Source organism: Brachypodium distachyon, chromosome 2 (assembly GCF_000005505.3).
Source record: "Brachypodium distachyon strain Bd21 chromosome 2, Brachypodium_distachyon_v3.0, whole genome shotgun sequence".
NCBI lineage: Eukaryota > Viridiplantae > Streptophyta > Magnoliopsida > Poales > Poaceae > Brachypodium > Brachypodium distachyon.
In genome coordinates this window covers 39,282,484-39,298,083 of record NC_016132.3, presented here as the reverse complement: position 1 = coordinate 39,298,083, position 15,600 = coordinate 39,282,484, and the positions used below count along the sequence as shown (strand labels likewise).

Genomic DNA, 15,600 nt, shown 5'->3' with positions numbered 1-15,600 from the left:
ATTAGTTAAGCAACCAACCAAGCTAGCTTAGCCACCGGTTTACATTATTCCCTATGGGGAGTAGGTAGCTTAGTAGGGAGAAATATACATGGCATGCATATATGGTCTCACTCGCTTCCTATGTTTTCACGTTGAAGCTAGCTACGTGTATACGTGGTTATGCATGTGTGTACGTGCATGCAAATTGCAATATATGCAATAGTGACCGTTGGTTGACTAGTACTGCATGCATGCTTGGAACGCAAGGAAAGACAGCTTAGTTTCATTGCTGTCCCGGCAAGTACCCTCCAGCTTTGCCTTACCTAGCAAGGTCAACGCCCCCTCTTCAGCTCCCCTCAGCTCTTAATTAGCTGCTATAAGATGCACACTACACACCACCTAGAGGAGACCAGCAACCAAGCATCCTGTACACAAAGCAAGATCGAGCTAGCTAGAGATCCACCCATCTCCATCAATCAGGAGAGATCGAGCTAGCTAGTTTCGAGAGAGCTAGCTAGCTAGCAAGAAAGATAAGAATGGCGGCACGGCGGGCGTTGGCCGTGGTGTGGCTGGCGGCGATGGTGCTGGCGATGGCGATGGCGGCGGCGCAGCCTCAGGTGCCGGCGGGGAGCACCGTGCAGGTGGTGAGTGTAGTCCCGGGGAAGAAGAACGCCAAGTCGACGTGCAAGAACAACGACAGGAAGCACCCGGACTGCCAGGCCGAGTGCCCCGACCGCTGCCGCACCAAGTGCCTCGTCCTCTGCCCCACCTGCAAAACATTCTGCCGTAATTATATATTTATCATGCACTCTCCTATATATCGATCTAATCTCATGTTAATTAATCCTGTATGAACATACTTCTATATACCAAATTAAGAGGGTCTATGTTAGCTAACTGCACCTGTGCTGCAGTGTGTGACTTCTACCCGGGCGTGTCGTGCGGGGACCCGCGCTTCACGGGCGGGGACGGCAACAACTTCTACTTCCACGGCAAGAAGGACCAGGACTTCTGCATCCTCTCCGACGCCGACCTCCACATCAACGCCCACTTCATCGGAAACCGCAACAACGACACCGCCCGCGAATTCACCTGGATCCAGGCCCTCGGCGTCCTCTTCGGCGCCCACCACCGCCTCAGCCTCGGCGCCACCCGCTCCGCGCGCTGGAACCCGGCCGTCGACCACCTCGACATCGCCTTCGACGACGACCGCGTCGCCCTCCCGCTCGCTGACGGTGCCCGTTGGTCCCCCGCCTCCGTGCCTGGGTTGTCCATCACCCGCACGGCAAGGGCCAACGGCGTCGTCGTCGAGCTCAAGGGCGTGTTCCGGATCGTCGCTGCCGCCGTGCCCATCACCGCGGAGGAGTCCCGGGTTCATAGCTATGGCGTCACCGCCGACGACTGCCTCGCGCACCTCGACCTCGGGTTCAAGTTCCCTGCGCTCTCCGACAATGTCCACGGTGTGCTCGGCCAGACCTACCGCTCCGACTACGTCAACAAGCTCAACGTTGCTGCCAAAATGCCCGTCATGGGCGGCGCCCCCAACTTCGTCTCCTCCGGTCTGTTCGCCACGGACTGCGCTGTGGCCAGGTTCGGTCGTGCCGGCACCGACGGAATCGCCATGGTCACCGACGCCAATTAACCGATCGACCAAGTCGGAGACTCAGCCTTTGAAAGATTAATTAAGTAATGGAACGCTAAGTGAAATATTTGGTCATGGATTAATCATCCTGGCTGTTAATTTGTTGGTATATATGTAAGTGGATATTTGTTATTTCGGCGTATGGAAAATGAGAAATAATTCGTGGAGTCTATATATATGATCATGTAACGTAATTAACTAAGCCGATACATATGTGTGCACTATATATGTGCAGCGCAGTGAGTTCATTAATGTTTACGCAATAACGTTTTTCTACAAGTTAATCCTTTTGCCTTTGATCCGGCCGATGCTTAGTTTTCCCTAATTTTGGGCTGTACTTTGCTGGTCTTTTAAGTTATTCGGAGAAAAAAATGAATGCGCGCGCGCGCGCACACACAAAGACATCGGAGAAAGTAACGATATGTCTTAACTGTGAAGGGACCATGTCTTGGCCGAAGAAAGTCAACTACTAAGAAGTGATATATGCCTCACCCAGGCCACACGCTTTAGAAGTCAACACTCTTTCTTTTTTCTCACTCCCCCGGCCGATCCAGCATGGTAGCGCGTTTGGCAAATTTAGAGAAGGAGAATGAGAATTTAATTTCAATTCCCCTTCTCACACGAATTACCACGTCCCCCACGGGAATTGAACTGTGTGAGAGTTTCACATGACGAGTTTGCTAACCATCACCCGACCCTTCGTGTAGAAGAAAATGAATATCTGTTCCATGGTATCTTATATGGCGATTAATGTTCATACTAATGATAATATGCAGTGGCTAAACATAAGTTAGATAACACATGACGAAAGGAAGACATATCGTGTAACGGAGAAAGTGATGTTGCAATGTCTTGATTGTGCAGGAACAATCTTCTTAACCAAAGAAAGTCAACTAAGGCAAGGAGAAGCGTCCAGTGCTACTAAGACATTGGATGCTCGTGCCATATTTCGAGCAATTTGGATCGTCCGATCTGTATCTAACACTAGATGGTACCCTGCGCATTGCTGCGGGAATTTCCACCGGGAATTTGTGGAATACGATGTACGCTAACATGCAAAGTACCAACAAATAGCACCTAATGGTGCAAAGCGCATAATTGAGTTATGTAATTTGAATTGGTTATTAAATTAATACATTTTCTGGTTGGCGAATGCATGTGATAATTAAAACAAAAATGTTTAAACAACAACGTCACATTGATATATTGGCAACGGCCTTAGACAGAATCGCATGGGCATGGATGATGGATGTAATATTTAAAGATACATGTACATATATCCTAGAAAGGCCCCGCAACTGCTAATAGCAGTATCGTAGAAAATGCTAACCCACTATTTGCACTTGATTTACGGATCTATGGTATTAAGTTGGGAAATACCAGGTTAGCTTCGCCTCATCACCTGCAGATTAAATTGACAACGTGTGAATATAATAACCGACGTTTGCAAAAATTATAATTGTCAAAATTGAAATATACTTTCTTGATGGGAATGGCAGGTGCTCTGCCTTTTCAATCAGCAGAAGTTTGGAAAAACAACATACACAGGCAAAAGCCCTGATACCGAAAGAAAGAAAGACAGCCGACAAAGCCCGGCTGTCAAAAAACAAAATTACAACTCTTTCGCCTCTTGATAAGGCCATAGTCATCGTTAATCAAACGAATCAACATCAACGGACTAATCTTCTTTTGCTTGAAAACTCTTCTATTCCTTTCGTTCCAAATGTGTCATGTTCCATAGGCCACCAAAGACACCAACTCCTCCTTGTCTGGACACTTCGTCGTGATGATCTTTCTCCACCAAATTTTGACAGAGGATCTATTAGTAGCGCAGTCCGCCAGCCATGGCCATCTGCTCAGGAGAGAATGCCAAAGTTCCTTTGCAAACGGGCAATCAAGAATGATATAGGATGAGCTTTCCTGAACCTGATCACACAAAACGCAAAGAGCATTATGAGGCCACCCTCTCTTGGCCAATCCATCTACAGTCCATAATCTGTTATGCAGCAGCAGCCACATGAAGAAACAGATTTTTCCTTCAGCCTTTATTCTCCAAACACTCTGAAAAGGGGCAGCCGAATATTCTGAATGAACTGTGCAGAGTACGCCGACGAAGCTGAATAATTTCCATCTGTCGAGAGAGTCCATCCAATGGAATCAGGTACATCGGTCAAGATAACTCTCTGCAATCTCTCCCACAGAGCAAGAAACTGATCAATCTCAACAACCGAAGCCATTCTGTGCATCCCTTTCATCCAGTTTCCGTTCGCCATTGCCTCTGCAACAGACAGGTTCTTCCATAAAAGAAACATTTGAGGTTCTGACGTCCATAAAAGAAACGAAGTAATTAATCAAAACAAAATTTGATTGCAACATTTCCCTTGCCTTCGGTCCTCTGCGCAAATCCCTTGGGCTCCATTCCTTCGTATTGTCCACGGTCCACAGGATCCGGTCGCAGTCTCCCGTCGCTGTTGGGACAATGAACATATGAATGCAACATTAGCACACTGCACCCAACAAATCTTTGGCCCTTTCCCCTCAAAAAATCACCTGGCAATGTGGAGTTGGAGCATTACCTGGGTGCATGTCTGTCCTACCAATCCTTTGGAAACTCATAGCTTGCGGAAGATACCTGTCATGTGCATAGAATCACTCGACCTCGATCGTCCTGCGACTGCATGTTGGGGAGGTAGCGCAGGGGGTGTTGGTGGACGGTGGTCGTCGAGGGCAAGGCTAGAAAAGGAGAGACGTGGAGCCGCCGATGCCATCAGAGGTAGGAACAATATTTATAAAGAATTACGTAGAAGGTAAAGAGACTTGGCATTGAAGTGGATCGAACATCGTGGACCGTGGAGCAATAAAAAGAAGAAAGTGAAGAACAACGTCAAGGAGGAAGCCAACAGATCGAATAAATTACTCTCTCGATCTCTCCTCCGTTGCCTCACGGGAGCCTTCTCGGCTTCTCGCCTCCGAGATGGACGGACCCTACCACTTGGCCGATCCCGTCGCGTCCTCCTCTGCTCCCGAGGCCGGAGGCTCCCACCCGCACAGGGGTTTCGTCTCGGCCTGCTGCTGCGCCGACGGCCTCGCCCGGCGCTTTCCGTGGCTTCTCGGAGCGGTGACGACTATGGAGGAGGCGCCAGCGGCGCTTAGGACGAAGACCTCGCGGTGCCACTGGGGCTTTACGTGTGTGCGATGTGGCTAGGTGCAAGTGGGCCGGGTGTTACATGGGCCAAAAGGATAGATATGAACGGGCTCCTAGGTGGAAGGAACGTGAGAGTCGTTAAACCGGATGGAGTCACGGGAATACACGGAAAAAAAATTTGATGACGTGGCAGCACGAGAAAACAGGAAAATCATCCAGTGGGGGCAAGATGCTGACATGGATAGGCTGCATGTGCAGCTTGCTAAATTAACTACACTTAGTGGGCTTCAACTTTATATGAATAAACCCGCACTCCATCCCTCTATGTAGGGTGTGATGTTGTACTAATATACTCCAGGGGAGTATCAAATGAATGAAGTCATTGGAATTTCACTGTTATATCATTGGAATTTCAATGATATGTCGTTATAATATCTATGAAATTTCAATCAAATACCAATGAAACAAACATGTTAATTAAATAATATTTTAAAATAATAATACACCACCAGAAAATTGATATCATAAATGAAACCTCAATAGAAAATGAAATCATAATGAAATATAAATCTATTGTGAAAATATAATGAAATCAAAATGAAAATATCAATGAAATTAACGAATTATCTTTTGTGGATTAGGGGTGGATTTTGTTAAACCTCTCAGTGATGCATGGAAAATGGTCCTATGACTCTTGATCACTCATAGGAAAACCATTGAAAAACCAGCAAGACTAGTACATTCATATTTTGCACCCAAGTACAAGATTTGACTTCTACATATATGCAATCTTGCAAATAAATGACACATGGAACACATGTTTTCCTCCCCCTTGGGAAACAAAAAAAAATCACGTGTTTCGATATTTTCTCTCCTCTAAAACCCATTTTGAGTTGAATTACTTCCAATTCCAAATCCTCTCCCTTCCATATCTCTAACTCCACCCTCCCAAACCATGCATCTGCTCCATCCTCTCCTTGACATTTTGCAGAGAAGTACAATATTCAACTTTTATATATGCAATCTTGTGGTAAATAAATAACACACAAAACACATATTTTTCATCCTCCTACGGAAAGAAGAAAAATATCACGTGTGTCGCTCTTTTCTCCCTACTATCCAAATCCATCACATCAATCGATCACCTTGTCTCCTACAAAAAAGGTTTGAGTTGAAATGCTTCCAATTACAAATTCTCTCCCTTCCCTATATCTCCGGCTCCCTCCCAACCCCTGTGTCGACTCCATCCTCATCGTCACCTCTGACCCCACCTACCCCTCGCCGCAACAACGTTCTTCACCACCACAATTCCGCACCAGTCGCTACTCCCTCTTCTTACTCCGCCTAGCAGCATTTGTCGTCCTCCACCCAGCCACCCTGTCCTAGATAGGCTGCCTTCTGGCCACGCACGAGTGGTTCCTCCTTCTTCTTCCTCCGCCTAGCAGAATTCGTCGTACTCCACCAGCCACCATGTCCTCGGCTGCTTTCTGACCACATCTCGTCCTATTTCTTGTCGCCACCCTCGCCGGCGATTCCCGCAAGATGCAAACGACGTCTGCGAGGTACCCGTATTTGCATAGATGATCTTGTCAAATCCACAGACCCAAGTTTTCCTCCTCCGAGGAAGAAACACTGTTTCTTCTCTTCTCCATTACCCAAATCCATCGCCGTCGAACTGTGGATCAATCAGTCACAATCACCTCTAAAAAGGGTTTTGAGTTGAGTTTGACTCCAATTCCAAGCTCCCCCCCTTTCCACCAAAACCCTGCGCCGATTCCTTCCTCGCCGCCGTATCCAACTCCGCCCCCAACCCCTCGCCCGCCGCAGCAACCTTCCTCTTCCTCCTCTTCCTCTCCCACCACCGCAATTCCGCACCGCAATCGCTCCTCCCGCCGCTCTCCTCCGCCGCCCCGCAGGCCGCAGCATTCGGCTCACCCAGCCCTAGGCCGCCGTCCCGTGTTGCCACCCATGGCCGGCGACTCGCGCGAGGGGCCGGCGGAGCCAGCGCCGGCGGGTTCTCCTTCTACTACAACCACTACGGCTGCTGCTCCGCCCTCTATCGCGAAGTACCTGTGGCTGGACCCGGCGGCTGCGGGGGAGCAGCCGAGGCATCATTATCAGCAGCAGCAGACGCGGGTCGGCGAGCTCCGGCGGGCGTTGCAGTCGGGCGACCCGACGGAGGAGCTCAGGCGGTTCCGCGACGGCATCTTCGAGTCCGGCGCCACGGCCAGGTATATATTCCCCCCCTGAAGCCCACCGCCCGATACATCGCATTTCCCAACCCGCCGCCGCCTGCCACATTGCATTGCTGGCTGCTGTCATTACTTGTCAGTTTGATCAATCTGCTCCCCTGCTGTATCGGGTAGGGACAGGGAGCGGTCGCTGCAGGACGCGGTGCAGAGGCTCGACAGGTACAAGAACATCGTCACCCGCAAGCGCCAGAGGAGCAATTCTCCTGCTCCTGGCGCTGAGAAGCTTGGGGCAGATGGGACGCCCTCCTCGGGCTCGTCGAGGGCCAGAGCTCAGAGCAGGAACTCCCCGGGGGCGATCATCAAGCGCGTGCGGTCCTCGCTGTTGGACGGACGGGTTCGTGCTTTGTCTGTCTTTCACTGCCATTTTAATGATGCTGGCGATTGGCATTGTGTCAATTTAAGGTTGGTGTGTGTGCCGAGCTCTCTTAGAGTGTTGGGGTTCAGAAAGTTTTGATCTTTACAATCTGCAGCATGCTTAATTATCTCTGCCTGAACGAATGGTCTTAATTACACAACTGTATCGCAACGTTGTCGATATCTGGAAGTACAATAGTTCACAAAGTTTTAGTCTTGTCGATTTTCGACTTAGACTAGTAGCCAATATAATCTGCCTGCTCTTGTTTTTGGCTAGTTACCAGCCAGAACATACAATTTTCACTTTATAAGTTATCATGGGTGGTTTGTAAACATAATGTTTTATGGTGCTCTTTAGAGAAGAGCCATACAGTATAAAGGGTGGGAAGATGGTGATTTTGTCCTAAGGCCCCACTTTTCCTTTCGCTGACCATTCAATCTCTGTTCCAAATGTGATCATTTCATAATCCAAAGGCAGTCTTCTATTTTGAACTGATCCCAAACCTATCGTTTATTAAGGATTGGCCTGGCCGAGATTCCTAATTTTATGTAGTAACTTGTACTTCTTGGGTTTTGAAACTGTGACAGATTTTTGAAAATTTCTGAATCCTGAACTTTCAAGGCGCTTGATGTCTACATGTTTCTCTTAGACTTCTGTAACAGATTTCTTATGATTATGCTTCCATATTCCTTAAAATTTTCCATATCTAAAACTTGTTTCAACATTTCTACATATTTCAGATGGAAGGACGTGGTGGTGTTCCTACAAGACAAGGTCCTGTGCCTAATAGTAATGAAAGTAAACCTTTGGAGAAGGAAAAGATCTGTGCAAGAACATCTGTTACATTACCAGGGATTTCTGAAGACAAATTACGGGGCTTATCTACTGGAGGTGAAGGCTGGGAGAAAAAATTGAAACGCAAGCGCTCTCTGGGAACAATGCTCAACAGGCATGATGCTGATGGAGTTGTCAAATCTGTGGGTCAGCATAAGCCAGCAAATGAAGCACCTCCGTGTTCTAGTGATGGCCTTGCACTCAGGTAAACTGTGTGCAGAACCATCACTTTTGTCGCTTAAAGTTGGACTTGGGTATCACTGTACAACTGACTTGTTTTAATTGAGAACCATGCTGGATTAAAGTTAGAAATCTGGAAACAACTCAAACACTAGAAATTTAAATATTTTTTGCCCAAAATATTAGAAAGGTAAAATGCTCATCTAGATTATTCTCTCTCTCTCTTCATAAATTTGACTGACATTTTGGACATTGGCACGGTCTTGAAAAGGTAACTCAGACCACTAATTTTTATTGTTTTATATGTATTATATACCCAACAAAATTTTAATATTCTGCAAGGACGTTGAAACAAATTTATACATATGATTTTGAAGTTTTGGATCTATACATTTCAAATTATATGGACAGCCAAGTTTTTTTTTGAGGAAAAACGTCCCTTATTTGTGAACTGGAGGGAGTATAACTTGGGGAGTAGAGAGTGAGGACTGACATGCACTGTCGTTCCAACATCACAAGAGAGATGAATGCCATTACTATGTATGCTTGTCACGACTCAGGCATCATCACGAGATTGACCTTTGGGTTTCTCAGCTCTTTCTTTAGGCTGTCTTCTGTTTATTTTTTTGATCCAGATAGGTTTTTCATTACGTTGCAGTCAAATTTATGCTTTATAGATATTCCATTTGAATCCTCTTTAAGCACTATATGGTTGTATGTGGAAATTTATTCTGCTAGTTATGTCATTACTTCCTCATCAGGTCAGAATTCACTCTTCTCAGTTCTTTTATTGCAGACATGGAGCTTCTGTCAGATCAGTAGCAGGTTGCAAAATGGATAGCAGTTCTCGGCAGAATAATTTTGGGTCTCGTGTCCTATCCAAGATTGTTGTGGATCATGTCACTCTGCCAAATGAAAGAAGAGTGCAGCATGCTGGACTTGAAAAGGATTGTGCTGTGATAAAAGGAAACAAGTAAGCATAGTGCATTACTTCATTTTCATGCATAAGGAACTTGTTTCCTCCCGACAATTCACAGTGTCTGTGTTACATAAACGGGAATGAGTAGTGCAACATCTTCCTTCTGATCTGCGGCAACTCTGTTTATACAGGGTACATACTTCTGATAGAAGCTTAAGTCCCTCTCCCAAGACTAAAGCATGCAGGTCACCAAGAACCAGTTCACTTATCACGCGCCCATCATCTACCCTCCAACGCTCGGCTGGAGGAAGCGATGAATGTGAACAAGCACCTTCCTCAAATAAAGTCTCGCCATTGAGAAGCATGGCCAGCCGCAAATGTTCCAGTGGTTCCACACATTTAAATGCTTCCTCACCTATTTCTTGGGTTGGCCAACGCCCTCAGAAAATGTCGCGGACAAGAAGAGCAAATGTAGTTTCTCCAGTCTCAGATTTTGATGATGTCTTATCTGATGGATCTCCACTTGATACTGCAGCTAGGTCAGCACCTATAGAGTCATACAGTGTTTTACTTCCGAATTTTTTTACTAGCAGTAATGCAGAAACAATGAGTAAAATTGATAGCAACTCATCTCCTGTTAGGTTGTCGGAAAGTGGGGTACTGGCAGTTGCCGAGGCCAAGGCCATGGAAAAAGTTAAGAATAGTGGTGTGGAGAATGAGGATGCAAATGCAATCCATAATGCAGCAGCATCAGTTGTTTCATCAAGTAAAAACAGAGAGCCTTCGAAAGAAGAACTTGAACATGGCGGTGTTCATCGTCAGGGGAGGAGTGGAAGAGGTACTATGAATGTTAAAGGGCATGCTTCCATATCTGAAGAAAATTTGGGTGCTACAGGCACAAGAAAACCACTAAAATGTGGAAGAACTGGACGTGAAAGGTATCTAATTTTCCTTTGTAAGGAAGTGGATTTTAGTTTCTTAATATGTGACTGATTTGGGCCTCTAAACATTGGTGCAGTAAGGTTGGACGGCCCCTGATGACTAAAGGTTCTGACCGCAAAGCTTCAGCTTGTCAGGCACAGGCTCTTAATCGTGACTCTAGAGTTATAACAGGTTGCCAGAAGACACTTCACCTTTGTACTCTCTACTCTGGCTATCATGGTTAAATTTGGAGTAGTTTCCTCTGTCAAACGTTAGTTTTTATTTTTAATAACTAACTGCGCATTGTAGGTGAACCAGAAGTTGACCGAGAGGAGCTTTTAGCTGCTGTAAATGCTGCTCGCAGTGCTATCAGTGCGTTTTCTTTTATGATTTTACCATCTGAGCTCTGTCAGCATCTCTCTGGGTTGATGGTATATAACTTACTCTTTTTCTGCAGTTGGTACATATTCTAGCCCTTTTTGGAAGGAGATGGAACCAATGCTAACTTTCATAAGCTCTGAAAATTTGGATTTCTTAAAACACCAGGTTGGTGCCCATTATATTTGGATATGTAATGATCGATTAGACTTGTTTCTTGTTTGGTTGGGTGGAATTTCTCACTTATAGGAGTTATCAGATTGACCTTGTGGAAGAGCTTGAGATGAGCATGCTTTATGGTGGACACAATGTGATGGCATCTGCTGACTACAGCAAACCGCAAACGATGGTATGTGTGTGCCATGAGTCACCCCATCTGAAAAATCCTTGCCCTTGCATCCAATTTATCTCTTTTTAAACTCATTAACTATATGCCTTGCTTCAATGCTTCCCGTGTCCCAAATATCTGCAGGAGCGTTTGTCTCAGGTGCTGGCTACATGTAATTCTTCTCTCTTATCTGAGCAAAGGAAAACCAATGTGGTTAGAACAGAAGGACCTATTGACTGTTCTATTCCTAGTGAGGAAAACCACAGCAATGAACCACAAAATGTAGAAGCCGACGAATGGTTTCATGAGATGGCCCCAATGGCACATAGACTCCTTTCAGCTTTAATTATAGAAGATGATTCTTCTGACTCCAATCGTGTGCAAAGTGATATGCCGAGTAGCCACGTTCTCTGCAGTGCCAACAGATATGTAACAAATGGACTTCAAGTCAGTGACATAACATCTAATTTTGGGCTGAGTGTTGATTTTACATGTTCAAACAATACTTCAATGGTAAATCAGAGCCTGTCCAATGGATACGCAGCTTCCAGCAATTTCATCAGCTCAAACAGTCAAATTTCGATCCAGTGTGAGATTTTGTCAGATGGATTCAGTGGTGCTGTATTCCCAGAATATGAGCCTTTGCATGACTTGATACCACAGATTTCACAGCAATGCCACAATCCTGGGAAAAGGATTCCTTCACCTCCTTATGAATATCAATACAGCCAGATCTCTGTGAATGATAAGATTTTGATTGAGCTGGAAAGTATTGGCATTTGTCCAGAAACATTGGTATGATCCCTAGTCCACATCTCGACATATTACTGCATTTGAAACTTAAATATCCCTTTATGTATTTTTTTAATAAGTTTCTGAGCCTAGGAATCATGTAAAATGTCACATAGGAGAAATGTCACAGTTGAAATGTTTTGAGCAATCTCAAGTGTTTCTTGGGATGGTAATTGACAAGGACTTGTGTTTCTTGATTGTTACCTTAGCACACAAGGTTTATGCACATGAAACTATTATTGTTCAGAACTGATGAACTTTGTACATGGAAGGGTTAAATTTTAGGAGCTGCTTCTTTTGGTTCAATGCTTTTCGTAGTTTAAAACATTTTGCTAAGTAGAGTAGTCACCAATACAGATGATATCTGAGAATACTTGAGATCCTTCTTGGAAGTGCCTCAAAACAAACTATCCATGCTTAGAAGGAAAATATGCACTTAGTACACACATTATTTTACTTTCTCATCTTTGATGACATTTTGTGTGTGTTCCAACACCTGCAAAGGCTGGTTAATTTTATGCAATAACCTGTCAGTTCCAAAATTTACTTCAGGAAGCCTTTTCCTTTTTACATTTGAGTTGTGATTGTTGCCTTATATTTGCATTACTACCCTTTTTAGCCAAATCTAAACTATGGAGAGGATGAGGACATCAATAAAATGATTTCAGAACTGAGGAGAAGGCTCCACGATCAGGTTACACGAGCAACCCTAGTTACATGCTTTCAGTTTCCTTGGAAAATGTCTTGTCTTCATTTTGATTGAACCTGGATGCCTGCTCCATTATTCTCCTTAGTGTGTTACCGTGGTTGTGTCAGATTAATGTAAACTGTTATAATATTATTGCATTTTCAGAATTCAGGTTTTGATGTAAGGATTTCTTTGGAAAAAAGAAAAGAAAATGGAACACTTCAATGTGAGCATATAAAGTTGGCCTCGCTCACCTGGCATTCATATACATGGTAGTAAGTATAGGGGTCATGTGAGCTATGCATTGAAGTGACATCCTTGGACATCATTAAATACACATTACAAAGACCTTTAGTTATTTCCCATTGAGAAACTGCATTTTTGAACCCGTCATAATAGTTCGGAGTAATAATACTACATGGTTATCCCATGGCCGCTTGATCAATTGGATGGTATAGTTGAAGGTGGTTTGTCCATATCACTAGAAGATGGAAACATATAAGTGCAGTGTGGAATACCTCAAGGGGTGTATTGAAAAGTAGCAGTGGTTTTTAAGTGGTTTCTTTAAGCCATCAGATACCCATTTTTTAAGGACAATTTATATTATCCTATTTTAAGATGTGTTCTCATATGCATTTCCTGTGATGCCTTCTCTTATATGTAAATGATATATTAAACGAAGATGAAATTATTTTGTTTTCATTAGGTGTTTATCCATGTATATAATTTATCATTTTTATTTTGCAGGTGAAGCAAAAGAAATGTGGATTACATAAGTTAGATAAAGTGATTCAAGATACCAAAAATATCGAGGAAAGGTATAAACGGATTTTTATCAGTGTATTAGATATTAAATGCTAGTGCATAAAATTACTTCAGTGGCTAATTTAAGATCTCCTGACAGGATCCTAGAGCAACATGCATTGAACAAACTGGTTGAAAACGCACACAGAAAACTTCAGGTAGTTGGTGCATCTCATTACATGATTGCTATTCTTATATTGATGTTAATACCATATGAGAATAACTACCCTGCTTCTGTAAACTATAGTTTTCCTTACAGCTATGCTACCTTTATCCTGTATACTGATCTTTATTACACATATGTATATAGCGTATGCAAGTTAATTCCCGCCACAAGTCTGCCAATAAGGCCGCAAAAGATCTGGCCTTTGCCTTGGCCTTTGCCAAGCGCACTCTTGCCCGATGCCAGAATTTTGAGAGAACAAAGAAAAGCTGCTTCAGCGAACCTTCTCTTTGGAGTTTGCTATCTGCACCCTTCCCAAGCTGTGATGCAAAATCTACTGAAGGTAATACATGTGGCACTGTTGATAAGACAGAAGGATCCTATTGTTTTTTCTTAACTTGAGAGCGGTGTGCAACTTGGTGATGTTAGTAGTCGACCTGTGTTTCACAACCCACATCGACCTTTACTTTTTCTGTTTCCAGGTGTTACAAGATGGAAAAAGGGCAACAGGGAAAGGCACCGCAACAAAGATGCATCTGCAAAGGGCTCTGGTCCGAAATCAGGGCGCCATTCATCAGGCACCGGTAGGAGCGGAGAACGTAAAAACAAGACAAAGTCGAAGCAAAAGCTGGTGCAGCTATCAACCTCTGGCAACTTTCTTGGCAGAGTTGTGGAGTCATCTTCAACACTGGCAGCGCAGGAGCACCCAGAACCAGCAGGCTCTGCAGGTGCCAGAATTGCCTGGCGACCAAGAAACGCTCCTGGGAATGCGGCTCAGCGATCTACCAATCCTGCAGTGACGAACTTGCCTGGATTAGACGACGACATATTAGATGTTCCCGGAGGGCTGGATGTGCAGGGCAATGATTTCAGCTCTTGGTTCCCGGATGGCCTTGATGATTCATTACCACAGGACGACGATTTCTCTGGCGCCCTGGAAGTCCCAGACGATGACCTTACTGAGTTGGGGTTTATGTAAAAGAACCTCATTGTCTATCCTGTCCATATTTAGCTGTTAGTTACCCTATTGCTGATATTAGTTCCTATAGCAAGAATAAGATGGTGATGATGCCAATGGCATCTTAGCTTGCAATTTTGCTCACTTGCAGTTCTGCCTCCATTTATTGTAGTGTGTTGAGCTGTTATGTAAAACAGCGGTTCTTCCGGAACAACCAATTTGTTCTTGGAAAGGAAAATCAAGCAGGAGTTTCTGGCATATTTCTCATCCACTTGTGTGAATTTGTGTTTTGGCGGAAAATTCTTCTCTGCCGTGGGAAGGGCTGCACCTATATTTATAACGAACATATCCTGAAGAAAATTGGTTCCATAGCTCAGTGGTGGACCATTTTCCTGCAGATCAAGAAAATTGTGTTTCTTTCAAATATATGGGTTACTATTTGTTTGATTTCTAGTTTTTGCTGTGTTTAACCTTAATAATTATTTTGCTTCTAAGCAGTGTATGTAAATAAAGCCGCTACATTTCAGCCAATCTTTATCAGCCCCCCTCCGTTTCTGTAAATTTAAGGCTGTCCTATGTAAAACTTCATCAATTTTGACCGATATTATAGATTAAAATATCAACATATTTAATAGCATACAAATGCAATATGAAAATATACTCAATACTACTCCTAATGATATTAGTTTGGTTTTGCATATATTTTGCGGTTTTTACTTCAAAGTTGACTAAGTTTGACTTCAAACAACCCCAAATGTACATATATTTAAAAACAGATGGAGTAGTAAAACTATATGTAATTTTTTTTACATCCAACCAATGATTGCACACTGCTAGAGGAATGGTCATCGTGCTACGTTGACTGTGCCAGCAGCACAAAAAAACGAGAATGTATAATAAAATAATTTTCAAGCAAAGGTCAACAAGGACAGTTTGGCCGAGTGGTCTAAGGCGCCAGATTTAGGCTCTGGTCCGAAAGGGCGTGGGTTCAAATCCCACAGCTGTCATACCATTTTATTTTATTTTCTCAGTGCTCTGATTTTCTTTTATGGTACAAGAATAAACGGAAGTTATTATCATTTGTCAAGCCATGTTCTTTGGCTCGTTTACACGTACGTCAGATTTTATCTATGGAGTTTTGCATGCCATGCCATGCCATGATACTGGATGCCAAACAAAACCCTCAAAGCCGATTAAGAGCCTACCACAAAGAATAACAGCATTCGAGAAGAAAGAAAGGTCTAGTAGATTCATAATTCATA

General features: G+C 44.0%; 2 protein-coding genes, 1 long non-coding RNA gene and 1 other non-coding gene across 5 annotated transcripts; 3 read left to right on the top strand and 1 right to left on the bottom strand.

The window, feature by feature from the left end:
- Positions 1 to 387: 387 nt before the first annotated feature.
- On the top strand, positions 388 to 1,797 carry LOC100825097. Its single transcript, XM_003566670.4, has 2 exons — positions 388 to 765; positions 894 to 1,797. Exons 1-2 carry the CDS (start codon positions 516 to 518, stop codon positions 1,619 to 1,621), a joined length of 978 nt encoding a protein of 325 aa, XP_003566718.4. The 5' UTR covers positions 388 to 515; the 3' UTR covers positions 1,622 to 1,797.
- A 1,327-nt stretch (positions 1,798 to 3,124) lies between these two features.
- On the bottom strand, positions 3,125 to 4,817 carry LOC112270998. The gene is made up of 3 exons (XR_002963755.1): positions 4,539 to 4,817; positions 4,198 to 4,354; positions 3,125 to 4,089 (listed from the first exon to the last, which is right to left on the bottom strand). It is a non-coding gene; the product is annotated as an uncharacterized LOC112270998 (long non-coding RNA).
- A 1,678-nt stretch (positions 4,818 to 6,495) lies between these two features.
- Positions 6,496 to 14,605, top strand: LOC100824795. Of its 2 annotated transcripts, XM_010233558.3 has the most exons (16): positions 6,496 to 6,997; positions 7,133 to 7,352; positions 8,114 to 8,412; positions 9,184 to 9,360; positions 9,498 to 9,845; positions 9,948 to 10,244; positions 10,325 to 10,419; positions 10,537 to 10,599; positions 10,685 to 10,773; positions 10,865 to 10,954; positions 11,078 to 11,728; positions 12,345 to 12,419; positions 13,161 to 13,231; positions 13,318 to 13,375; positions 13,528 to 13,723; positions 13,863 to 14,605. In XM_010233558.3, exons 1-16 carry the CDS (start codon positions 6,735 to 6,737, stop codon positions 14,357 to 14,359), a joined length of 3,489 nt encoding a protein of 1,162 aa, XP_010231860.1. In that variant the 5' UTR covers positions 6,496 to 6,734; the 3' UTR covers positions 14,360 to 14,605. The 2 variants fall into 2 exon arrangements, with proteins under 2 accessions (XP_010231860.1, XP_010231861.1); XM_010233559.3 differs by lacking the exon at positions 6,496 to 6,997 and having other exon boundaries at positions 7,291 to 7,420.
- Positions 14,606 to 15,265: 660 nt separating this feature from the next.
- Positions 15,266 to 15,345, top strand: TRNAL-UAG. The gene has a single exon. It is a non-coding gene; the product is annotated as a tRNA-Leu (tRNA).
- The last annotated feature ends 255 nt before the right edge of the window (positions 15,346 to 15,600 follow it).

Coding starts and splice junctions, on each gene's coding strand:
- LOC100825097 (XM_003566670.4), top strand. CDS start 516: ATGGCGGCACGGCGGGCGTTGGCCGTGGTGTGGCTGGCGGCGATGGTG. Junction 766..893: donor CACCTGCAAAACATTCTGCC/GTAATTATATAT, acceptor CCTGTGCTGCAG/TGTGTGACTTCTACCCGGGC.
- LOC100824795 (XM_010233558.3), top strand. CDS start 6,735: ATGGCCGGCGACTCGCGCGAGGGGCCGGCGGAGCCAGCGCCGGCGGGT. Junction 6,998..7,132: donor GAGTCCGGCGCCACGGCCAG/GTATATATTCCC, acceptor TGTATCGGGTAG/GGACAGGGAGCGGTCGCTGC. Junction 7,353..8,113: donor CCTCGCTGTTGGACGGACGG/GTTCGTGCTTTG, acceptor TACATATTTCAG/ATGGAAGGACGTGGTGGTGT.